Raw genomic sequence first — 25,921 nt, 5'->3', positions numbered from 1 at the left:
CCCTCTTCCACCTTCTGATTTCACCATCTCAACCAAGCTTCACAATCATCATTGTTATGTACAGTATTGTTTGTTTAAAACTTATACTGTTTGTGTGTGTGTGTATATATATATATAATATTGTCTTTTATCTGGCGAAGAAAATTTCCCTGGAACCTAAGCCCCGCTACTTACATTAATTCTTATGGGGAAATTGGATTCGCTTAACATCATTTCGCATTTTTCAGGAACATAACTACAACGTTAAGTGAGGCGTTACTGTACACAATACATGAAAAGATGGGAGTTGCCCTCCCATCTTTTCATGTACTGTGTATATATACCTGCCTACTGTTTTTTTCCATTGCATGCATCCGATGAAGTGGGTTTTAGCGCACGAAAGCTTATGCCCAAATGAATTTATTAGTCTCTAAGGTGCCACAAGTACTCCTCATTGTTTTTTTCATGAGAATTTGCCACTGGTGAGTCACTTTCCTCCACTTCTGAGACCCACATGGTTTTCCTGATATGTTAAATATGTGGGTTTATATGTAATTTCACTCCTCCCCTGCCCAATCTTTTTCCATATGCCCCCGAGGCAGGGTAGAATTTTGTACCTCCAAATCAATCATTTCTCGAGGCAGGGGGGTCTCAGGATACTTTTCAGGTTTGAAGATCACAATCTCATTTTCCATTTCACTTTCCAGAAAGCCTGCAAGGAAAAGGCACTGTTAGGCTTTCCCTGGGGTCACTGACAGGGCCTGCGGTGGTGACCCAAATGGGACATCATGACACATGATCACAGTATTCAAATGTCATTCGACACTTATTCTAGGAGTTTCACCAAATATTTGTGGAACTCTTCGACACCCAAGAATCTGGCTCCCTGGAGCTTCCCTCAGCAGCAAGGAAGCTGCTCCTTCTCCAGAGGAGATAATTGTATACACCTGGGAATCGTGACTGTAGTACGAAGCTAACCTAATCATAGACATGGCAGTGGAAAATGATCATTAGTTCATTGTGCCTGCTCTCCAGCCTGCTGTTCCTTACAATATAATATCCAGAGGTTTCTCCAGAACAGTTTCAAATCCTCAAGGGATGGGGCTACTCCAACCTCCCTCAGTACTCCTGGTGGAATTCTGCGCCAAAAAATTAAAAATTCTGCGTACAATATTTCAAAATTCCACAAAATTCTGCATATTTTATTTGTCAAAATAACACAATATAATCACACCAGTTTCAATTATTTTTGGTCATTTATTTCAAAATACCTACCAGCAAGTAAGTCTGTAACAATACAGACCACAAAAAAGATTAAGGAAATGGTTTTTGACAAATAGATTCCTTACTAGGCATATTAATACAGAACTCTGAGTAATAATTCATTTAAACTACAGTACAGAACCATATTTCCCGCACCCCTCAGAAGTAGTGCAAAGGTTTGGGGGAGTCAGAGGTAACGGAGACACTGAGGGAGAGGGAAGTACATTGCTGGGAAGGAGCCTGGGTGTGAACTTGTAGGGTTGTTGTGTATGGGTGGGAAAAGTATGGAACAGGGGTTTTTTTGGAGGGGGGGAGGATTGTTAGGGATCTTCCCCCATGCAGACCCTGCCTGACCCCTATCCTCTCCCATTCAGTCAGGCATATCTGCCCGTCCTCATGTGTCTCTGTGCTCTCGCTCAGCCACTCCCCTGTCCTTATGTCTCCCTGTACCCCCTCCCCCCATCCCCATATGTCTCTGTGCCCCCACCCAGCCACCCTCTGTCCCTGTACCCCCTCCCCATGTGTCTCTGTGCCTCCACTGAGCCACCCCCTGTCCCTATGTAGCTCTGCTACTCCTGTCTCCATGTGTTTCTGTGCCCCCACCCAGCCACTCCCATGTCCCTATGTAGCTCTGCACTCCCTCCCCCTGTCCCCATGTGGCCCTGCACCTCCACTCCCATTCAGCCCCTGTCCCAGTCTGTCCTCCCCCACTAGCCCTTATGAACCCCTGTCTGACCCCCCAGCACCCCGCGCTGTCTCTCTCCCCATAGCCTGTCTCCTGACCTAGCCCTCTGTGAAGAAGGCAGCTCTCTCTCTTCTTTCCACAATGCTGGGGAGCTGCAGCTTTACTCTATTGCCACAGCGCCCTCTGGTGTGCAAAAGGTGGAACTGCAACAACATTTTGGCAGAAGCTTTTTTCTGCACAAAAAATTAGAAATCTGCAGGGCTCATTAATTATGTGCATGTGTAGTAATGCAGAATTCCCCCAGGAGTACGTCAGGAGAATATACTGCAATAGACGAGATCCCACTTGTAGCAAATGTTCCCTGCTATCCAGCCTACATTTTTCCTGTGTTTCATTTCATACAATAGATTTATTTAGACACCTTGAACCTTGCACCTCCTTGCTTTGATATCACAAAGCCTGGGTTTGGTGCCCATGCTCCTGGACAATGAATGAGACAGGCACCTGAGAATGGGATTCACAAAAGCTGGCATGCTAGGCAGCTCCTCGCCTGAGCAAGCCAATGGGAGATGCCAAAGCAAGGGGTGTGTCCTTGCCCCACCCCTCTCAGAGAGTTCACCACCTAAATCCAAGCTGGAGGGAGGTGACACCCTCTCTTGGAATTCTCTGTTGGTGCTAGGGGCCAAGTGGAACAGCTTCAACAGGAGAAACGGAGGGACCCCCATATCAAACTATCCCATAGCCCAGCGGTTAGAGCACTCACCTGAAAGATGGCAGATCCCTGTTCAAATACCATCTCCTTTCAGCTGGAGCGAGACTTGAACCAGGGGTCTCCCACATTCCAGGTGACCAACCTAGCCACTGGGCTAAAAGTTATGAGGGAGCTCCTCCTCCCAACCCCTCCAGTTGTTTTGTGAGAGTTCACCTGCAGGGGCCCAATCTGGTAGGTGAGCTCTGGGCCTGCTTACCAGATTGGGCCCCACAGGTGAGTTGGGTGGAGGAAGGCTGATCTTCCCCCAGTTCACGAATCACACTGGGGCTTGGGCATCTGGATGTCTAGAGCGAGACAGCAGTGTGCGTGCTCAGAGACAGAAACACAGGGGCAGAGGTAACTTCTAATGCAAAAATGTAGGCACCAAATGAGTTTCATTGCCTGGAGCGTTCAGTGGCAGCTGACCAGGGGTTTGTGAATCCTCGTGGGGCCTGATTCTGGGATTTAGGCGCCTAAAATAGCAGTTAGGGTAGCTGTGTCTTTTTGTGAATCTAGCCCTATATCCTTGGCCACTGACTTTTTGTTTGCACGCCCTTCAAAATCCGGACCCTGCAATGTGCTGAATGCCTTCAGTTCCGCTGACTTAAATAGCTCAAAGGAACAGCAAGCCCTAACGCACGTTCCCTATACTGTCCTGTCCCTGTTTATGTGCCACACTTACAACTAACACCAACTGAAAAACTATCCCCAGCCAACAACAGCTTTCACCCTCCTCTCCCCAGCAAGCAGCACTTGTCTTAAGTATCCAGGGCCCTCTTCCAAAAGGAATAGGGCTGCAGGCTGGAAGGTAGGAGACCTACGGTCTATCCCCAGCTGTGCCACTGACCCACTGTGAGACACTGGACATGAAATTTAACCTCTCTGGCCCTCAATATAGCCACCTGTAAAATGCGGAGAATAGTGCTTACCCACCTTTGCAAGGTGTGTGGGGATCAATGGGTGATTAGCACTATAAATGCTAACTGAGTGTAATTATTTCCCCCTCACACAGTACAAAAGTAGAAATTTTAAGGATCCTATGGACACTTCAATCGATACCATTTCCTAGCAAGCCCCATAAAAATGATGACTTTAAGAAAAAACAGCTTAAAAAAAACCCATTTTTGTTGCCTGCAGGCTTTTTAAAGAAATCTCTCGCTAGGACAGTGTGCTTTGCTGCAGGAAGTATGTTCTAATGGTTAGAACACAGGACTAGGAGTCAGGACCCTGGGTTCCATTTCCAGCCCACTTGTTATGTGATTTTATGCAGGACACTTAACCTCTCTTCTCCTGACTTTACCCATATGCAAAATAGGTGTGATACATATACTCCCGTCGCCGTCCGTCCTCCCCCCAGTAGTATAGTGGCACTTAATTGGTGCATGCAAACACATCAATGCCTTCAGATGAAAAGTACAAAGACTTTCTAATGAAATCTTTGCCATCTTTATAACAAATTCCATTCAATTTTGCTAGTTAGAACACTTTGTTTTTTGAAATACTAGATTACGATTGTTCTAGAGCCAGTAGCATTGTACAAACATCTACTTACGGAGTATCCTCTCCAAGGATTCACATCTTCTGACTTCATTCACAAACTTTCTCTGGAAGCTGTTCACCTTCACATTCAACTAGAAATTAAAAAACAAAACAAAAAACCAAACAAACCAGGGGTTGAATGTAGATTGCCAATTGGGTGACTTTTAGTTTAACTGTATATTAGCATTGGTGAAAGATGCTGCCTTTGCATATTACTGAACCTTGTAGCCTCCTAGCCACACAACAGGCACCACACAAACAACGGGAATACAAAACTTCAGACAATCACTGTGCCTCAACCTTGACTGGTATCCTTGGCCCATTCTGTCATGGCTTCTCTGACTGTCAAAGGTCTGAGCTGGGGTAGAAAAGGCTTCTTGGATTTTATAGCTTTTAAGGCCAGAAGGTACCATTGGGACCATCTGGTCTGACCTCCTGCATAACAGGGACCACAGAATTCAGCCAGTGATTCACTCAAGACAGCCTGCCCATTATCCTGACAAAGGAGAGTTCTTCCCTACAGTGCAATGGGCCACTTGCCGCTGAGGAATTGAACCAAGATCCCTGATCTCGTGTCACCAGTGCCACTGAACAGGCAATTATTCTCCACCACTGCTGACCTCACTTAGGTATGAACTGGTGTCCTAGCAATGGGAGACTTGATATTCTCCTGAACAAAACTCTGAATCCTCTTTCCTCTCATTTCTTTAAATAACCAAACCTCTGTTTGGGGATGTACATGCCAATGTCACAGATGAAACTATTTGGGGTGTAATTTTGTGAGGCACATTCCATATATCTTGTTTACACTAAGCAAATTACTAAATATTTATCTGCACTGATGCAGCTTCACTGGTGAAAGACATTAACTACTGCCCCTGTCTGCAGTACAGTTTCCACCATTGCTACCAACAGCACCACTGCAGAAAAAATACTCATGGATTTTCCATGTCCCATAGCAGACCCTTTTGGTCTGCTAATTCACCAAGGAGATTTCAGTCGCTATGCCATTCACTACTGGCAGTTACCAATAAATCTGTTTCAAGCATGTATAAATGCTTCATATTTCTTCCTTGTACAGATAAATCTCATGCTGCAGTTTTTGCTCTCCTATAACAACGTTCTTGTAGATACCCACTTTGGAAAACCACCAGGGGTAACCATATGATTTAGGTGGGTGAGAGGGATTGACTTTAAGGATATGCAAATGATGTCTAATTGGCATGCAGAGAAATGGTTCATATTTTCTTAGCTGAATCTAACTTCTGGCATCAGGCTCAGATTTAGCTGATGAACTGGAGGAGCAGCATCTTCCTTGATGGGTTTAGATTTTTGCAGAAGCACCACACTGGGCATATACTTCAATCACGCATAATTGGCATCACATGGAGATATTGCATCCTTGCTCATCTTTACTATAGAGACTACAATTCCCAGCAAGCAATGCTCTATCTGGAGCCAAGATGTCTCTGCTCTGGTTATGATAGAGCTCTTTGGATGTAATCTCTATGGATCGTATCTCCATATTAAGTTATGGGTGAGGGTGGCCACAGACTGCATTGAAGGGTAGTAGACACCCTTGGACTCCAGCAATTCCAAATGCCTCCCCTTACAAGATACTATAATTCTCTCAGAAGAAACCCCCTTTATTGTAGATAATTCAGAGTGTGGCTGTTTACCATACGTATCTGGCCTTAAACAGACATTTAAATAAACCTTTGCTTTCAATTTTCAGACGGTGACACTGATCAGGTAATCCAATCAAACGATTGTCCTGCCATGACATGGGTTCCAACTGGAAAGTCAATGAAAGGAAGAGTATTATGTGTAACAGTAAACTCAGAGTAATTATTGTTACAGCAGAACCTCAGAGTTACGAACACCAAAGTTACGAACTGACCAGTCAACCACATACCTCATTTGGAACCGGAGTAAGCAATCAGGCAGCAGCAGAGACCAAAAAAAAAAGGCAAATACAGTACAGTACTACCAGTATGTTAAATGTAAACTACTAAAAAAAAGGGGAAAAGCAGCATTTTTCTTTTGCACAGTAAAGTTTCAAAGCTGAATTAAGTCAATGTTCAGGTGTAAACTTTTGAAAGAAAAACCACAATGTTTTGTTCAGAGTTATGAACAATCTCTATTCCCGAGGTGTTCGTAACTCTGAGGTTCTACTGTATTTGTATTCGAGTAGTGCCTAGAGGCCCAAGTAAGATCAGAGTCCCAATGTGCTCTGTATATACACAGACTGTCGCTGCCTCCACAAGTTGACAATCTAAATAGACAAGACAGACAAATGGAAATATTTTTATCCCCATTTTACAGATGGGGAACTGAGGTACAGTGAAAATAAGCAACTGGCCCAAAGTCCTGCAGGCAGTCTATGGCAGAGCTGGGAATTGAACCCACATCTCCCAGTCCACTGCCTTAACCCCAAGGCCATCCTTCCTTTCTAGAGCAAGGCAGGTATTTACAGTCTTTATGCCAAGCCCTTCCAGCATAGGTGCTGGAACTAGAGATGCAGGGGGATCTGCCGCACCCCCTGGCTTGAAGTGGTTTCCATTATAGACGGGGTTTACAGTTTGATTCTCAGCACCCCCACTATACACATTGCTGCAGTGCCCCTGCCTTCCAGATTAATGCACTGTCCCAGCAGGTCCATCTTTTAGGACCCAACCACATTTATAGTGGCCCTTTAATAGCTGAGATCCCAACATTCCTACCCGAGAGCCTCTCGTAACTACTTACATCTCTGAACTGGACCAGGCCCAGCTCGCCAAGCTCTGCAACACAGCAATAGGCAGCCTCCACCTGGAGAAACAGCTGCGTCAGACACATCTCCTCACTCCGGAACATCGACGCCATCTCGCTCGCTCTTGTTCTGCACCAGTGTTGATGGGAGAATTAAGGTGGCGGCGCTGCCTCGTTTGCCTTGTGAGAAACCTTAAAATGTAAAGGGCTGTATAAATGCTGGCTTGTTAAGCCAATACAATGAAAGCTAATTGCTGGGCACCCAGAAAACCATCTGCACCTTCGGTAACCATTAAGGCTGTCAAACGATTAAAAAAATTAATCGTGATTAATGGCAAGAAACTGCGATTAATTGCGATTCATTCTTTTTAATCAAGTTAATTTGTTTGGAGCCGCTTTCCACAGCTACCTCCAGGCCATTCTGCAGCCAGAACAAAGAGTCATTCAGCCATGCACCCTCCTGCCCACCCAGACACAGCCCTCAGCTTGGGGGCAAGGGGTGTAGGACTGTTATGACAGCAGGAGAAACCCCCCTCCCCTTTATAGTGAGGATCCAACTGCTTCCCCCATCACTTTCATGGCCCTCCTGTGGCATAAAAGGGGGCAGAATGCAGCCAAAGGTCAGTACCCCTGTATATAAAAATATATGGTCTTTGTCCGAGTTACTAAGGCATTAGGGAGACTGGATGAATTTTAGGCATCTAGTTTGCTTCTCCCTATTTACACCTCACAACTCTCCAGAGAGAAAATCAGGGAGAGAGAATCCAGAAAGGGAGCCCGGTCCACCTCTCCCACCTTTAATCCTCTGTCTCCTCACAGTACCCTCCAGTTCTCCTCCTCCCGCTAGCTGCGTGAGGAGTGGGCCTGGGGAGGAGAGCAGCACGGAGAGGGCTCTCTACGCAGCACAACCTGCAGGGGAGGAAGAAGTGCTGCAGCACAACAAACACAACAGTGTTTCTTCCTCTCTTGAGGGCAGTAGCCATGTCTCCCGCAGAGTCATCATCATGGCAGGGTGGAAATTTAGCTGTGGGGTGGGGAGGGGTGCTTGCTTGTCATGGGAGGTGAGTCTTGCAGGTCTTCTACATCAAACAGGTGAGTGAATCCTGCCCTCTCCTCCTCTCCCTGTGCCCAGCATAGGATCCAGACACTTCAGATCACCCAAACGTGGGTGATTAGCATGTTTGGATGCTGAAACTGAAATTCACAGTATTGTCCACAAAAGTGATGAGCCAACAGGCCTGACATCTTGTTCCATTAAACTCATCTTGAATATAGATAGGTAAGGGAGACTGATCTGTTTCGTGTCAGTTTCACTCCTAACACAATTGCAAACACAGCAAGGGACTATTTACATCATAAAAGGGAAATCTATTTTCATTTAAATTTAAATCAACATTTCTTAGAATGTTTCATACTAATATTTGGTTTTACAAAATGCTTTCTTGCTTGCTTGCTTTCACAAAGGGCCTATTTTCAAAATAAGGCACATGTGATGACATAGGCAAAATGTATATGCAATTTTTCATTTGCTTTGTGCATGCTATTATCACTATTTACATTAGGTAACTGCACATGCAAACTGCAGATAATCATGTCACTGATCATTCATGCATGTAATCAGCTAATTTCAATGCACAAACATAGCAATCACTTGGCCAGAAGAAACATGCACTTGAATACATTATTTCCATGCCTAACCTGCTCTCTTTTTCAGCCCAATCTTGCAATGCTTATTCCTAGTAGGTCTGCAGGTGTTCAAATCACCTCTTATTTAAAGCACCAAAGACATTAAAAAAAACACCCTAAAAATAATAGATGAGTTTTACAAAATGTGTTAAATGGCCTGATTTATGGAGATCCAATGAAGTTAATGATTCGTATACAGTGTCAATGCACATCCTTTTTCCTCTGAGCTTTCATTGCATCACTCACTGTACCTGTTCACTCAGTAGTTTAAGGTATAGAAAAACAGAACATTTGATAATTAATAACTTGCTAAAAATATATATATATCGTTTGTCAGTTTCACATGGCTGAGATAGGATGCGAGCAATACAGCTGGTTGGGAATTTCACAATAAAACATTTTTTCCATCAGAAAATACAGATCATCAAAACCTAAATTGTTCAGTTTCAACAAATCTCCCCATTTGAAAAGAAAAGTTTCAAATTTGTTGAAACAGCTCATTTCAACATTTATGAACCAAAATTTCCATCTTTCATTTTGAAATTGTAGGTAATTTATATACTTTAAAGGTTAAAAAAAAGTCAAGATTGAAATCAGTTCTCAAATTAACATTTTTTCAAAATGAAACGTTTTGATTGACCCAATCCAAAGTGAGGATGTTTTTTTTTTTTAAAGCAGATTTTTGATTTGTGAAAATTTTCAAGATTTCAGACTGGAAAATTATTTCCTGCCCAGCTCTAATGAGCATAGTAGAAGTTTCTCATTTACTTTAGTCACTATTTAATTAATATGGAATATAGTCCCAATCTGAGTTGCTGTCAGTTTTCTCTTCCTCAAAATTCTTCAGTTTCACAAAGGGATAGCTAAACAATCATCCACAGTTACTCCATTTGTGATCTCCTAAGTTATAGTTAGAATGTACACACATTTAGATATAGTTGTAAGAGTTAGTTGTTGATTTAAAAAGAATATTAATGTGTGTCATCAGGTCAATGACTAAAAAACTTTATGTAGGCTGCTTCCTTAGCGGGGCTGGGAGGAGAACGGCCGATCAAGTCTTAATTCTAATGGTGGTTCTACAACAATGAAAATGTTGCATTTTGGCTTAGCTAGCTAGAATTCTTGTGTTAGGTAATATGAATGCCTGTTCTTACCTTGATCACCTGCTCTTTATGGAGCTTGAAGAATTCTGGAACTACTTCCAACTCTACTGAGCAGCAAATGAAGGACTGAAGTAAACTTTTCTTTCTTTAACATATCTTTAGAAACTAGTTCTTTTAAGGGCTGAACTGGTCTAGACCAGAGAAGAGAGACCCTTTTTGTCCTAAAACAATCACAGAGTGAAATGGATCAGGAGCTGTCTGGCTCATTCTAAATTTTTCATGTCAGATCTGTGACAAGAGTTGGCTGTTTTGTCAGCATGCAGAGTGTTGTGATTAATAACAAATTGGCCATGCCTCCTTGCACCTCCAAGGTGCTCTCAAACGAAAATGAACTTTTGTAACGTGCTGTACTCTGAGAAGTATAAACCAATGAAAGCTCATTCAAACATTGGTTAAAGAAATAGCAATCCCCAGGAAACAGAGAAAACTTTCAAGCTGTTTCTCACACATCTCTTTTTATCAGCTTTAAGGCAAAGATACAATACTGGAGATCAAATAGGTACAAGGAGAGATTTATGACTTTCTTCCAGCCAAACATTAGTATGAGGTTAATGTGGAATGTTCACACCCCAAAAAGAGGTTCTATCAGGAGTATTATGTTAGTGATCATGAATGCTGATTTCATGGACCTTTATTTTTATTGGTTTGTGTGATGGGAAATGGATGCTTTATATTCCTTCCCCTCAAATGCTAAAGAAAAAAGACTCAGTGAAATCCTGGCTCCAGTGAAGTCAATGGCAAAACTCCCATTGATTTCAAGGGAGTCAGGATTTAACCACATGATTTTTTTCCTTTTGAAAACTGTATTATTAAAGTGAACTTTAGTACTCATGAAAGCTACTACACTGTGAGCCCCAGAGACTTGAAGTCCTTTACTCCTCAACATGCCGAGCAGAGGGGAAGCAGGGAGGGAATGGGGTCTCAGAGGGACGGTCCTTTCTAGGGTCTCTCCTGGGGTGGGGAAACTTATGCATTACCCCTTGCTCAGGGCTGTGGACTAAGGGTACTTCTACGCTGCAGCTGGGAGAATCCTTCCCAGTGCAGGTAGACAGATGTGCTGGCTCTGCTCAAGTTAGCTGGGGGCAGAGCCATCCCTTGGGTACGGCGAATTGGGGCGACCGCCCTGGGCGCCGCACTTTGGGGGGCCCCACACTTGGATAAAATTGTGAGGAGGCGGGCGGGGAGGTGAGGCAGGTGGGCGAATGGGGTGAGGAAGCAAACGGGGAGGCAAGCGGCAGGCGGGCGGGCAGCGAGGAGGAGAGCGGTGGTCGGTCGGGCTGTGGGGGTGAGGAGGTGAGCGGCGGCCACTGGCAGCCCCCCTATGAGAACTTCTCCCTCCACCCAGCGCCTCCTGCCCACCGGCAGGCCCCAATCAGCACCTCCCACTCCCTCTCAGCGCCTACCGCCCGCCGCAGATCAGATGTTTCACAGCGACAGGAGGCACTGGGGGAAGGGGAGAGGAGCGAGGGCGCAGCACGCTCGGGGGAAGGGGCGGAACTGGGTGGGGAAGAAGCGGGGCCTTGGGAGACAGGGTAGAGTGGGGGCAGGGCCTGGGCTGAGCTAGGGGGAAGGGGAATCACCCCCCGGCAGATTAGAAACCCGGCACCTATGTCCCAGGCCCCGCACCTCCCTAGGTATGGCCCTAGCTGGGAGTAGGATGGGCATCAACTCACCCTAGCCACCTAACTATGCACCCAGGGGTCCGGATGTGTTTGTACTCAGGCAGTTAGCCCAAGCTGCAGTCCGTGCTACTCCTGGTGACACTGCTATTTTTAGCATGTTAGCTCAAGCAGAATTAGTGTGTCTGTCTACCCATGCTGGGAAGCACACTCCCAGCTGTAACGTAGACATACCCTCAAAGGCACAATAGAGCACTATATGAATAAATTGTACTTGTGTGATTGGACGAACAGCTCCCAAGGTTGGCCTAGCTACAGATATATACCCCTCTACAGCCGGGGACTGGGATCCACAGAGGGACAAAGGCCTGTCTCAAAGCAAATCATGAAGGCTAATGATAATGCACGTGACTATGTAAAATAGGGTATTGTCTAATACCTGCAGGCTTTGGACTGTTTAAAGAGACAACAACACACTTTCTGAGACCCAGACTTTCCTGGACACACAATACTGAGCTCACATGCGGAAAGCTACAGTTTGATCAGGTGGGGTAGAGAGCCACACTGGCAGAAACAAAGAGCTTGCGAATACGTAAGGCCTACATTTTCAAACAGGGACCAGTGATTCTGGGTGCCTCAGGTTTTGGTTGCTCAACTTGAGAGGGAGGGTGCTCTGCACTTTCTGAAACACCCCCTTCTCCAATTGGGGTACCCAGAAAGTTGAAGCATCTAAAACCAGGGGTTACCTTGGAAATTTAGGCCTAAGGTTTTCATCTTGCTCAACTGGCATCCTCCAAGTGACTTTAGAGCCTAGAAACTCTGCTTGGTCCAGCCTGCTTTGTGCCTGTTTTGCTTGTGATTTGCTCTTTGTGTTCTACCCTGTGTCAGTGAACTCTGCTTTTCATTTAAACTAGCCAGAACTGGAGGCGACAGCTGTTGAACTGAGGTACTTACTGTCAGGAGAAGAAACTTCATCTCTGATCTTCAAGGGGATGGAGGCAGGAGTGAAGTAACTGGCTTCAGTACTTGGTCCTATTGGGATCCAGGAAGGGATCCTATTGGGATCCTGCTAAAGGACCTCTCCCCAGCCTAAGGGGAGGATCCACAGGACCTGGAAGCCAAGTGATTCCAGGGGACAACTAATGAGATAACAGGGACAGGAGTGAGGTCAAAGGGCCAAACGAAGGGAACCGGAGGGGGACACCGAGCAGAGAACCCTGGACAGCGCCCACTAGTCCTCGAAGGCATCAAGGGAGCCAGCGGACGCCGCCCAGAGGAACTCTGCCTGGATGCGTGAGCAGATGGAGAATCAGAAATAGGCCCCACAGTCACAGGAGACCCCATCGGCCAACCTCCTCTCCCTGGTTTTATAGATGGCCATTTTAGCCAGGGCCAGGAGGAGGTTGACCAGGAGGTCCCATGACTTTGTGGGGCCACGGATAGGGAGAGTTGCATTTCCCCACCCAAATAGTGCTGTGAAGGAGCCGGCACAGGTCAGAGTGAGCATTGCCAAACAAAGGGGATGCTAAGCTTGGTTATAATGCTAAGAGAACAGAAATCATCATTCATTCATTGGCTGAGGTGTACGGATCGAATAAAATAAACTGGCTACTCAGGATCTCCCGTGTTAAGTCTAGTATCTAAACCATAAGTTCACCTTCCCTCCCAACAAGATCATATTATTTTAATGCTAACCTAGTTTTCTTCCTAACCATTTAGTACAAACAATCAAATTCTTCCCATTTTTATTCACAACCTTTCAGTGGCAGGCCCAGAATTACATTCAAATACTGTCCTAGAAGGTAGCTGGGAGAGGGGCCTGGTATTTCCAGACATGCAAACATCACCAGCTGAGCACTGCTAAGATCCCTCCTATGTTGGAGACTAAATCTAATTAGTTGACACTGAGTGAATATAGAGAGGAGTAATAAAGCTGGATCTCCATTTTTATTACCTTCACAGACTCATGATAGAAGCTGAAAGGATAATCCAGTTCATTCCTTTGACATTTTGAATGCAGAACATTATTAAAAATAATATTATTAAAGATCAGATTGTCACTGGTGGCGACCAGACACAAGAGTAAATTCTATTCAGAAGAGTCCCTCCCCCATATGCGGTGCCTAGGTTAGCAGTGTGTGTGTGAGTGTGTGCGTGTGCTCGTGCGTGTGTGTGCGTCTGTGGGGGTTTTCTAATTAGTACTGTATCTGGGCCTCAAATCAGGAGCCCCATTGTCTGTATGCAGCAGCTGTGCCAGGTGGAATTAAAGGGAGCCTCTTTCTAACGCAGCCAGAAGGAACCGTGCAACAATGACTTATGCAATTGCTAGGGTGCTGGAGGGACAAAGGGAAGGGAAAGGAAGGCACATTAAGGTCACACTATCGTGGACCAGTCAAAGTAGCAAACCTAGCACTGGCTGGCAAACCCAAAAGTTTTGCAAACCATTTCAAAACCTCGAACTTGATTTTGTTCCGAAGCGTTTAACACAGAATGACATTGCATTTGCTAAGAGATTCTCACAATATCTTTTGCAAATTTCCCCCAATTTTTTTTGTTCTCAAACACAGCATCAAAAATGTTATTAAGAAAAGTTAGCCAATGTTCATTTTGATAACCACATCGATAACATTTTTGCTTTATAATTTCAACAACAAAAATATCCAAAAAACCCATGAAAGACAATCAGCTATTCACATGCTGAAAGTTAGGCACATGTGTAAACACCTTCTTGAGTTGGAGCTGTGAGGGGGCCACCGCAGAAAGCACCAAGTCCCCAAACGTAAATATGACAAACTAAAGGGGAGGGGAGGCTAAGGGGGTTTGGAGCCACTGAACACCTCTGCCCTCCTTCCCCCCCTCTCCCCCCCAACAAATCTCTTTTCTAACCGTGGACCTGGAGGTTTAGTTACTCACAGGGAAGGTGCAAAGAGATAGAGGCTTATATGATCGATATCAAGACTAGATTAGGGCTATCAGGGACTTTAAGACATTTTATTGAGCATTAGCTCTGCAGTCCTCTTTTGCCGTATGAGCGGGATCTTTGTACATAACACTCTGAATGTTAGAATCTGGGAACCGCAATAAACAAAACTAAGCTCGGACCCAATCACATCAACACTCAAGCGTGTGTATATTACTACTCTTGTGAGTCATCCCACTGACCTGAGTCAAGTTTGCAGGATCAGGGCATCCGATTCCATTTGTACTCAGCTCTATCATACAAATATATTCCGAATGGCTACATCAAATGTGAACAGGTACCTTTTCTTTACACCAAAGCTGCCCTCCTTCACAGCAATAGGGAAAACAACCGTAGGCAGGTATGCAGAAGATAGAGTAGGGAACAAAGATGAAACTGACTACAAAATGCTTCATTTGAAAAAGGAGATTTGCTCTCTTTTTACTTGACAGTGGTGTGCCATGTACTTAATTTTCTTTGCTCTAGTGCAGTGTGTGTTGTATTGATTTAGGTATTTTGTGCTCTAGAATGCAACACATGGTACTCTTTGCTACTCTGATGTACTTCAGCACAGTTGCACTGATGCAAAGATCAGCTTTTGTTTAGAATGCAAACAGTAATCATAGGTAGTAATCTGAGGGTCACACAGTTGCAGGCACCATGCAAAGAACATTTAGTTAAGCACAGAAACCTTAGAAGCAGTCACTATAAACCAAAAAATACACTCAAATGGTAGCTAATCCCACATTTGAGATTATTATGAAAAACTGCCTAACAGATCTATTAGACTATGGAATAGCCTCCCAGGGGGAGTGGGGAAAGCCCCCTTACTTGAGTCATTTGAAAATTAACTGGGCAAGGCATTCAGCAAAATCCATAAAAGAACAATCCCTGGCAGAGGAAGGACCAAAATGACCTATATCTTTTCCATTTTTAATGTCTGTGATTCATGCACTACCCTTTCTCCTCTGGAGACTGAAGTTCAAATATTGCGATCGATCAACAGCTAAGAAAAGGTTTGATGGGTCTCCTCACACAATTTAGCAGGATTAGCAGCTTCTGCTGAAGGGAGGTGCAGCACTGAAACATTAAAGTGTTACAGATCAGAACTGAAATAAAGCCAGAGTTGTGCGTGGAGAACCTTTAACAGAGTTTACTTGAGCTCATCAATAAGCCCCTCATTTCAAGCCCAATCCAAAATCCATTGCCGTCAGTGGGAGTCTTTCCATTCACTACAGTGGATTTTGGCTCCGCCCCTTCACAAAGTATCCAGCTACCAGTTGTTTTTTTTTTTTTTTTTTTTTTTAAAAGGTAAAGAAACAGATCATCATGCATGTAAAATGCTCTAGAGCTGTGCAAATGCACTGAAAGCAGTATCAGTCTCTCCTGGAGGTGGAAGTATTTACATACAACCTGACAAAGGCAGTGTGAATAATGGCTACAATTGAAAAAATGCTTCATCACAGATTATTCACTAAACAACGAAGTTTCTTTCTTTCTCAAACATTTGGTAATGTGAAGTGGGTTTTGATTGTGATCATGTCTGTGAAATGAATTCCCATATCAACTCCCAGCAAAACCCAGAGATGAGAAATACAAGGAGGGAAGGGTGGAGTGGAAGGGAGCACACTGGGCTTTCTTCCCAGTAAACGATTTCTGTTTTTCAGGTAAGCTCATTCTCAGGTGAAAATGAAAATAAAAAACATGTATTAATGAAAGCTCTGGACACTGTAATTAGCCAGAAGCTAAGAGGATCTTATACAATGAGTTCCAAAAGCATTCTGTATCTGGGCACTCAGATACTTTTTAAAGCATTGTCTGTTATGGGAAGGCTTATTTCTTTCAGGATCACTGTCTGATGGTTTGATCATACACGCAGTTCTGTTGTCACACAAGCAAAAAATTCCACCCATAATTGCTCCACTGTCAACAGAAGGTATTTACAGTGTGTACAGAAGGCTCTGACAAGAACCAGCCATTGCAGACTGGCTAGAAGCAGTTGTATCTTTATCTGCTGTGGTGGACAAGTAAAAAAAACCCATACAACAAAGCAGATCTGGAATGGCAGGGCCTGGTGGCTAACTGTCAATTTTCCCATTTCAGCTGTCTTGGCTTTTTATTCATTTACAGCTTGACAAGTCTTTTCTCAGGGGAAATCTCAAGTGGGATAAGTTGTATTTCATCATGGAAATATTTTATTTCAAGGGCTGGGTGTTCTGAAGGGGATCAGTAAAGCGATACGGAACTTTTCACTGTCAGTATCGAACTGGTGGCAGTGCTCTCGGTCCATTCTTAGTGAACTGGTGGCTGCATCACAATTGGCGTGAATTGGATGTCTTGTTGTTAGTCTCAGCTAAGTGGCAAAGAACTACGGTATGAACAGTGAACGACCCATTCAGCTCTCCAGGTCAGATTTAGGCCTGGTTGGAAAACAATTCAATTTCACAAAAGACAGGGTTTGACATTTGTTTTTGTTTGGCCTCAGAATGAAACTGAAGTCTTGTGAAAATTTTCACAAAAGACATGAGAAAACACTACCCCAGAATAGTGAACAGCTTGGTGCGTGGAGCACTCACCTGGGATGTGGGAGACCCAGCTTCAACTCCCCGCTCTGGCAGATGTCAGTGACACATTTCAGTTTTGATGAAATGGGTATTTTTGACAGAAATAAGTTTAGTTGATGCTGACAATTCTTCAACCAGCTGGAGTCAGAGTGGAGGCCAGATAGCTGGGGACAAGGCCAAGGATGCTTTCCCTGCCATTGTCTGTGCTGAACCTGTCTATAAGAATAAATCAAAGACTTATTTAGCTTGGAACCTTTTGATTTCACCAGCATGAAATTGCCTATCCTACTAAATTTGCTGTCCCAACAGCTGTTTCCAGGCAGCACAAGTTTAGTGAACAAGTCACAACAGATCTCTGTGCTGACTGCACAGGCCCAGCATAGCTTTTATTTTACTTGTGCACCTGAAATTATTTGTAATTATGGCAAAAAAAATGCCAATGATTTGTGCGCTGCTGGAATCCAGGTGGTTTCCTGTCTGATTTAACTTCTGACTTTTTTTTCATAAGGACATCATGGTGGGTAGAAGACAGGAATAGGCAGAGATAACGGCTCATGGGAGCTGTAATAGCGTACAGAGTCTCTCATAGCTGTACCGTAGGTAACCAGTTCTAATTCATGGTAGAATCCAGATCACTAGTGACAGCCAGTCATTATCATCTAACAGCTGTGAATGGCCTACATAAAAGGACTGGTCTCAGCTCTTTTCTTAGTGGACAAGTACTAATCTCAACTGTCACACTGACTGCCCTCTGCACTGAAACTGCCAAAGATTGTGTGAACCTAAAGTCTGAATTACTCTCTTATGCCTAGAAGTACCACCTCCAGAAGAGAGTTAAGGCACAACTGCTACACAGTGTGGGGAAGGTGTCAAGCATACAGAAATCTTTGGGTATTAGATCCAAAATGTAAGACAGGTTCCTCCACTGATCATCATCTTTTTCAGTTCTTAAGCCATCTGGCTAAGATCAAAGCTCATGTCTTATGTAGCTGCAAGCCCCATTCCAGAATCTGCAGCTGTGCCACAACGCCATCCAGGATCACCTAGTCAAAGCCATCCCGCCACCCGTGAATTCCGCTATCCCTGGAACGGACAGTCAACTGCAACAGGACATCGTCATCGCTAACAAGGAGCGGAAGAAGATCGTCATGGTGGACATCACAGTTCACCCTGGCCTTCTGCAACGCCTGAGCTCGAAAGGTGGAGAAATACACCTCTCTAGTCGATGCCTTGAGAGCTAGGGGTTATGAGGTTCAAACACACGCGCTGATCGTCGGAGCACTGGGCGCATGGGATCCCAGTAACGAGTGAGCATTGCGCGAATGAGGATACGGTCAGCGCTACACTCGGCTGATGCGGCAACTCATGGTGTCAGATGCCATTACGTGGTCAAGGGACATTTATTTAGAACACATCACCAAACATTGGCAATACCAGGAGCTGGAGTGCCATTGAGAAGTGAAGACGGGAAAGTAACTGAAATACTTCTCTGATGGATTGTATTTACTGAGGGACGACCTAGCCTAAATTCTCAATTACTGAAGAACAATCTACACTCATTGCTATATTTTCTTTCCACAAGCTACTCTTAATATAACTTTTTATGAGTGATGTACCCGAATATTTGGATGCTAATATTTTAACTGTATTGTTAAATTTATTAACCTTAATTTGGGATATTGCAGATTATATACTATGTGTATTTTCTTTCCTTAACTTGTGTATTAGATCGTTTTAACATTAGCTTTAATACAACTTTTATATCAAAATACATATATAAGCAGATCAGGGGCCTTTGCAAGAAGGATTGACTCCAATAGGTCTTTCCTATCTCTTACTACAGTGATCCTGTAAGGAACTGGGGCCTGACCTTCAGGGAACCTTTACCAGCTGCACTGTTTGTAATCAACTTACCCTGAAGGCTGCCAACACACAGATTTTTGTTTTGGTTAAAGCCCTTCTCTTTCACTGTACAGGAAAGTTCAAGGTGTACTGGCAACAGGAATTTCCTTTGCTCCACCCTTTCCCCGAACATTAGGCTTGAATTTTATCGAGGACCTGCAAAATCACCTTCAAAGCTGCCATTGACTGCATATCGATTAGCACAGCTGCTCGGCCAGGGTTCCAGCATGAAGCACTTTACCATCGTGCCTTCTACTACCATCACCCTCGTCTTCCTCTCCATCATTCTTCGGAGTTCTTACTTAGCAGGTAATTCTGTTCTATTTAGGTTCTTATACTGCAGCCGTCACCTAGGTATTCAAGTGCCTTGCACCTCAGCAGGCAGATGATTAACGGACTAAACAAAGATTTTGTTCTTGATTTATGCAAGAAACAAGCCTCTGTCCCTTATCTAAGAAGTGTAAAGAACTGGTGCTGGTTAAAATTAGTGATAGTTGCTGCAAAAGGATTACCTGAGGGGAGCACTCACAGTATCTTTTGGAAGAGATTTGATGTTGCCAGGTACCTGCTTTAACAATGCCACAGTCTGCTGATTCAGCTGTAGTTTGTTCTGTAGGATGTTAAGTACTGGAGGCAGCTACAGAAGAGACATGTGGCTTCCATACTCAACCTGCTGGGTTAAACGACCACTTTAAAGTATCCAGCATTTTTCAGTATAATTTGGTTCAGTCTTTAACCGCTAATTATTCCAGACAACCAATTCTCGCTGCTCCCTTGAGAGGAGTGGCTGCTTAAAACAGGGCAGGTATTTTCCTCTCAGGATATTGCGTCCATTTAGGTGTCAGAATTTCTGTAACTCTTTCAGCAGATTTTTAAAGATGGGCTACTTAGGGTACGTCTACACTGCCCTGAAAGCCCCACAGCACTGCTGCGGTTGGCCTGGGTCAGCGGAGTCTGGCTGCAGGATACACATTCAGGCTTGGGCTGGAGCCCATGAGGAGGGAGGGTCTCAGAGGCCGGACCCCAGCCTGAGCCTGAACATTCAGACTGCTATTTTTAGCCCCGCAGCCCGAGCCTCACGAGCCCAAGTTAGCTGGCCCAGGCTCTGAGACTCAGTGCCGTGGGCTTTTTATTGCAGTGTAGATGTACTCTGAGTTTGCTTTCACAGTATCTCTTTTTCAGCTACACTGTACAAGTAGAGATTATAACCACAAGGCTGCTTTGTACTTCTGTGGTGCCTTTTTCCAAAGATGGCACATTATTTTACAAGCTTCACAACACTCCTCTGAGGTAGTTATTAACCCTGTTTTACGGATGGAAAAGCTAAACACAGACTGATGAAGTGAGTTGTCCAAGGTCAGGCAGCAAGTTGTAGCAGAAGCGGGAAAAGGAACTGGAAGTCCGGACTGCTCCTGCCCTTTTCTAAGCTGCTCTCAATATAGCTGTGCGGCGGGAAAGGACAGGATTCGCAACTCCCTGAGGCCAACTGACCTAAAGTCAAAGGTGGCACACAAGAACGTTATTCTGAGCGGGAAGATTTCTTTAGTATTTCCTGTAACCTCAAGTTTCGTGGCTCTATATTTCTAAAAACAAGGAACAAAATTTCTGAAAAACAAAACAAAACCAAACCAAAAGAGGAAGGATGGTCTTGTAGTTAAGACACTAGACTGGTACGTAGGAGACCTGGTTCAATTCTTAGCTCTGTCAGCCTTCCCGTGTGACATTGGACAATTCATTCAGGTGGGGATTTTCAAAGGGGCCTAAGGAAGGAAGACAACAAGAGTAGTAATATACACGCGCTTGAGTGTTGATGTGATTGGGCCCGAGTTCCCCCAGTTGTACAAACGAGATAGTATCTCCTTCCCTCCCACTATTTGGCTGTCTTGACTATTTAGACTGTAAACTTTTGTTAGCAAGGACTGACTTTTCCTATGTTTGTAGAGTGCCTAGGCACAATGGAGCCATGATAAAAAAAATTAAGCATTCTGTATGCCTTTCGTTACAAGAAACACGTCTTTCTAAGCTAGTGCTGACAATGGTGGTCTGAGGGGAAGGGAATGCAGAGGAGGCAGTATCCTAGAACACATATTTGGGAACTGTGGGCTTTAACAGTAGAAGCCTCTTGCAGCACTGGCAACGTACAACAGCCAGACCAGGGGCAATCTCCTCCCGCACTAGCGATAGCTGTAGATCAGCTGAACAACGTGCACTGTGAGAGACAGCTCCTGCCCTGGCAGAAAACGCCGTGCTCTGACATTTTACCTGTGCCACAGGAAAAATCTCTCTACCCCAGTTCTTCTCGCAGAAGAGGATCATCATCAGATTGCCTGTGGTCAGCAGACTCCAGCCGGGCCAAGACATTTCTCCATTTCCTGCCTTTGCTTTTCCTGTCTACGGTACCTTTTCTCCTGTGCTTTTTCCTTCCAGAGGCCGAAATGAGCTCCAGTGTCTCCTTGACAGACCGTGGGGACAATGGGAGCCAATGGCCATGCCCTGGTAAGACTTCTTTGATTCATTACTACAGCTCCTAAGCCTAGTGGTGAGATTACACAAAAAAGGCATCGAAAGGCAGCCATGGGGTAGGATTTATATGCTATGATGCACTTAACCCAAAGCTCAGGTTATGGGTAAAGTTCTGTGAAACATTTTACTAGAATCCTAAATTCACCTGATATGGGTGGCTTTTGAGGCCTAGTGCTTCCTGGGACCTCTCAGCCCAGGTTCACAAATTTCACAGGCCTGGACTAACTCAATTTGCACAGCCTTTGGTTCCACATCCCTTTCCACGCAAACCAGACCTTCGTTTTCTCAGGCACCAGTGTTTTGAGCCCCTTCCCTCCCAGCCAGACCAGCCACGTCTGTAGGGTGCTAAACCCCTTCTTAAAGAGCCCATTGTCCCCTCCCCACAATCCCCAGTTGCCAATCCCTCCCCAAACTGCCTAATGCGCTGAGTTTAACGAATCCAAGAGCCTCCTTCCAGCTGCTAGCTGCTCCAGTGCATCCAATCTCGTCCTCTTTCCCAGGTGCCAAACATTCCTGTGAGCCATGCACCTCCACCGGACTTTTCTCTGCTTCAGAATGACCCCCCCACACTCACTCATATTTAAATGAAATTTGCCTTCCCTCCCCCCTTCCTTTTTTTCTTGGAACCAGCTACTTTTACCATAAATCCTTCCCTGGAATCAATCAGCGGACAGATGCTGAACTATGTGTTTTCAAAAGATGCCCCCTTGGGGGAGCAGCAGCTCTTGAATGGGAGAGTTAATACTGTGCCCCACCACTCTATGCATTCAGCTAAATGAAGGCAGTTGGCTGGAGAGTGTAAAACTGGGGCATGAGGAGTTAGAGAGAGCAGAATGTAGAGGCCAGGATCAGGTACATGCAAAAGTCATTCCCCCACCTTCCCTCTGGCAAAGAGAAGCCTGTTATGTGTAAAATGACCTGGATGGCTTGTTTTGCTTTCTCTGCCATCAGATGTGCAATTCTGCCAGGATGTCGCCAATTGCTGCCAGCTCGGGGTAGACGAGTACGGCTGGATTGCAGCTGCTGTTGGCTGGAGCCTCTGGTTTCTGACTCTCATCCTGCTCTGCGTGGATAAGATCATGAAACTCAGTCCCGACGAACCCAAGTATTTGCAAGCATGAGAGTTGCCAAGCCAGCAAGCACCAGCGTCCACCACGGTCATCCAGGGAGGAGCAGATGGGTTAAGAAGCAATGTAACTGCTTTGCTGAAGAAAGAAAAGGATAGTCAGGCATCTTATACTAAAAATGGGTCCAGATCCAAGTGAGGCATGGCAGTGCCTTCCCCAGGAGGTTTTATAGCTGATCCGCTCGAGCCAGCCAAGTCCTGGAGTGGATTCCAGTTCCTTGTAGTAATTTACAATTAGCCCTATCATGCAGAATGCCCCCTCTTTCCTGGATACCTGTACTCTGCTGTGAGCTTGCCACCTGCAATTCACCTATCATTAGCCCACATAACACTTAGGGTACGTCTACACTTACCGGAGGGTCCGGCGGCAGGCAATCGATGTTCTGGGATCGATTTATCGCGTCTGGTTAAGACGCGATAAATCAATCCCGGATCGATCCCGGAAGTGCCCCGGATCGATCCCGGAAGTGCTCGCTGTCGACGCCGGTACTCCAGCTTGGTGAGCAGAGTACGCGGCATCGACGGGGGAGCCTTCCTGCCGCGTCTGGACCCGCGGTAAGTTCGGACTAAGGTACTTTGAATTCAGCTACGTTATTAACGTAGCTGAATTTGCGTACCTTAGTCCGAAGTGGGGGGGTATTGTAGACCAGGCCTTACAGAGGACAGTTCAGTACATAGCTTTTGACTGTTGAGCAGACAACAGGTTAGTGAAGCTAATTTTATTTATAAAAGATGCCCCATTAGCAGCTCCATAGTTAAGTGTGTGTAACCTGGACCAAATCCTCAGCTGGTATGAACTGATGTAACTCCACTGCTTTTATGGAGTTCTCTTCACACGAAAGTTGCACTGGTTAAACTAAAAGTGCATTAAAACTGATTTATTTAAAGTAGTGCAGACTTCTGTGTGGACACTCAAGGCTTGTCTACACACTAAAATTGTGCTGGCTTAATTTAGAACTGATTTAGTTCAGCTAGTGCAACTTCTGTGTATGGATTTTCTTGAATCAGTTCAAAATTGCACCAGTTTAATTTAAACCAGTTTTTTAATTATATATTTAAACGACTGTGAACCCATCTGGACTCACTTTGGTTTAAAAGAGCCTCATTTTATTTTAATAAACCTGTTCACGGTCAACAAACTAAACCCAAAAAAGCCACCGTTAAACCAAAGTAAGAGTGTCCACACACGGGTTTGCACCCTTTGAACTAAATCAGCTTAAATTCACACCTTAGGTTCCAACTGTGCAACTTTCCTGTCTAGACAAGGCTCAAGTCAATTTAAAAACCCACCTTTAAGCCCTTGTCTACACCTGTGGTGGTGGCGTGTAGGTACATGTAGCTCCACAGCGCAGTGAAAAGTGGGGAGGCAGTGGGACCTGTGAGGCACTGCTCGGATGTGTAGAGAGCTGGGTAGGGTATATACCCTAACAAGACACCATTTAATACAAGGGAACTCCTCTGTGGAGAGAAACGCTGAGCTGAAATTAAGATCAGGAAATGAAGCATTAAAAAGGAAGGACTTTATTCTTTTGTGGCTTTTTTATTGTGAATTTTTTTTTAAACATGCGCAGAAACACCAGTAGGAAACAATCACAAAACATTGCTCATCAAGAAAACCTCACCATTTCAACATGCAAAAATTAAACAAAAGCAACATTCACCTGACAAATATTGGTGTTGGACCCGCCAACTACTCCTTTTCACAAAAAATATATATAAACTTGTATATTTACAAACTTACAGAAACAAAGGATTTGTATTTTGTCGTCATTGATTGAAAGAACTGTAAACACTGTAAATTACGGATGAATCACAAATCTTATAGCTATATACACACACAATGGTTTTGTCCTGATCTATTATTTTAATGGTGGAAAGTTGTGTATTGGTCTGGCTGCAACATGATGTATGATGTCAAAAACACCACATATTGCCTAGTGTCCACCTGCTGCAGAACCCTTTCTATTCTTCGCCAGTTTTAGGGAGATTGTTCTCCAGATTAGAAATAGATCAGTGGCTGCTGGAAGTGGGATTAGCTACGATTTCTATAGTTTTTTCATTACCTTGGCTAAGTTTGAAAAAAATCATGGCTCTTGATATGGTGCAATTCCACCAGAAAACATACTTTATACACCAGTGTCTTGGGGCAACAGCCTCCCCTTCTCAGCAAGAGGCTGGTCTGAATTATATTTACTAAATTAATTATTTAGAATTTCTGTTGTAAAATGGATATATCCCAGATCCCCAACTCCTGTGTAAATTTCTTATGTAGTACAAGGGTCTTGTTTGCAAGCTGCATAAACCCCTTGCATTTGACATTACCAAGAGACAACTACACAGTACAGCATATGATTTTAAATACCTATTTGGGGCTGGATCCATAGCCTTTCAGTTGGAATCACTCCATTGACTACAGGGGCTTTGCATCAGGCCCTTAAGGAAAATGTTGTCCTGTTTATGAATGTCATGAGTATACTACTACCATCATCAATATGCTCTGGGGTCCTTAGAAGAAGTGGCAGTATCCAAAAAGCTCCCAGGCTACCAGTGCAAACAATTTAACAGTCCCATTTGTACACAGTAAGTTATGATGTAATTAAAACTCTTCTAAAAACAAAGACGGTCAACGAGGCATGTATTATATTTTTGCAATGACGACACATGTTGTGAGAGACAAGTACAATGTAAAATCTACACACACACACGGCAAAATAGCCAACTGGTCTTCCAGTAACAGGATTTCAAGAATCAGACAGCAATTGCAGAAAGTGCAAAATTTAAGGTTGTATCCAAAAGACTCTGGAAATGGACTTTATAAAGATAAATAGAAAAATAACGAATGGGCTATCATATGCACAGCAGGGTACCTCATAGCTGGTGCACAACAGTGCACAGTACCCAAGTACAACCAAAAGTTTATTTGTGATATGCAGCTACATTTGTTAGCGTATTTGGGGGTGAAAAACACATCACTGTAGGATTTATGTTGTGGAGCTGCTAAATAGCTTCTTTCTGACTGATGAAATCACAACAGAAGGTTTTTCAATGTGAAGATACACAACAAATAAGATGTCTGGTTTTCATTTGTAAGCCAAAGATGATTCAGTAGTGCAGCACCTTTTACAACTGTGTTCTTTATGCAAAACCATGAAGCATTTAGTCTGCTACAGTCACACTGCTAATAATAAATACATCCGACCAGAACTCAGCTGGTGTACATCTGCATAGTTTTATTGATCTCAATGGAGCTATACCAATATACCCACTTGTCCCAACTTTTAGTTTTGGCATTACAAATTAGCAAAGCCAACCAATCTGTCTTTCACAGTCCAGCACGTCAAGCCCGACTAACTTGTGTGCAAGCTTCATTTTCATCTGCGCTAAACCTCACAACTCTTAAGCTAGTACATA

General features: G+C 44.3%; 1 protein-coding gene across 1 annotated transcript in view; it reads right to left on the bottom strand.

Moving 5' to 3' along the window:
* The window catches only part of ATP6V0A4 (ATPase H+ transporting V0 subunit a4), a 45,672-nt gene extending 38,590 nt beyond the window's left edge, over nt 1-7,082 (bottom strand). The window contains exons 1-3 of the mRNA XM_024211586.1: nt 6,966-7,082; nt 4,231-4,309; nt 597-691 (exon numbers count right to left, since the gene is read on the bottom strand). Of these exons, the coding sequence (XP_024067354.1) occupies nt 597-691; nt 4,231-4,309; nt 6,966-7,082 (291 nt within the window). The remainder of the gene's footprint in view (nt 1-596; nt 692-4,230; nt 4,310-6,965) is intronic.
* Between the last annotated feature and the right edge of the window lie 18,839 nt (nt 7,083-25,921).

The sequence above is a fragment of the Terrapene carolina genome, unplaced genomic scaffold (assembly GCF_002925995.2).
Source record: "Terrapene carolina triunguis isolate 2854851 unplaced genomic scaffold, T_m_triunguis-2.0 Scaffold247, whole genome shotgun sequence".
In the NCBI taxonomy this organism is placed as follows: domain Eukaryota; kingdom Metazoa; phylum Chordata; order Testudines; family Emydidae; genus Terrapene; species Terrapene triunguis.
Note: the sequence above shows the minus strand (reverse complement) of the source record. Positions and strands in the feature narration are given on the sequence as shown.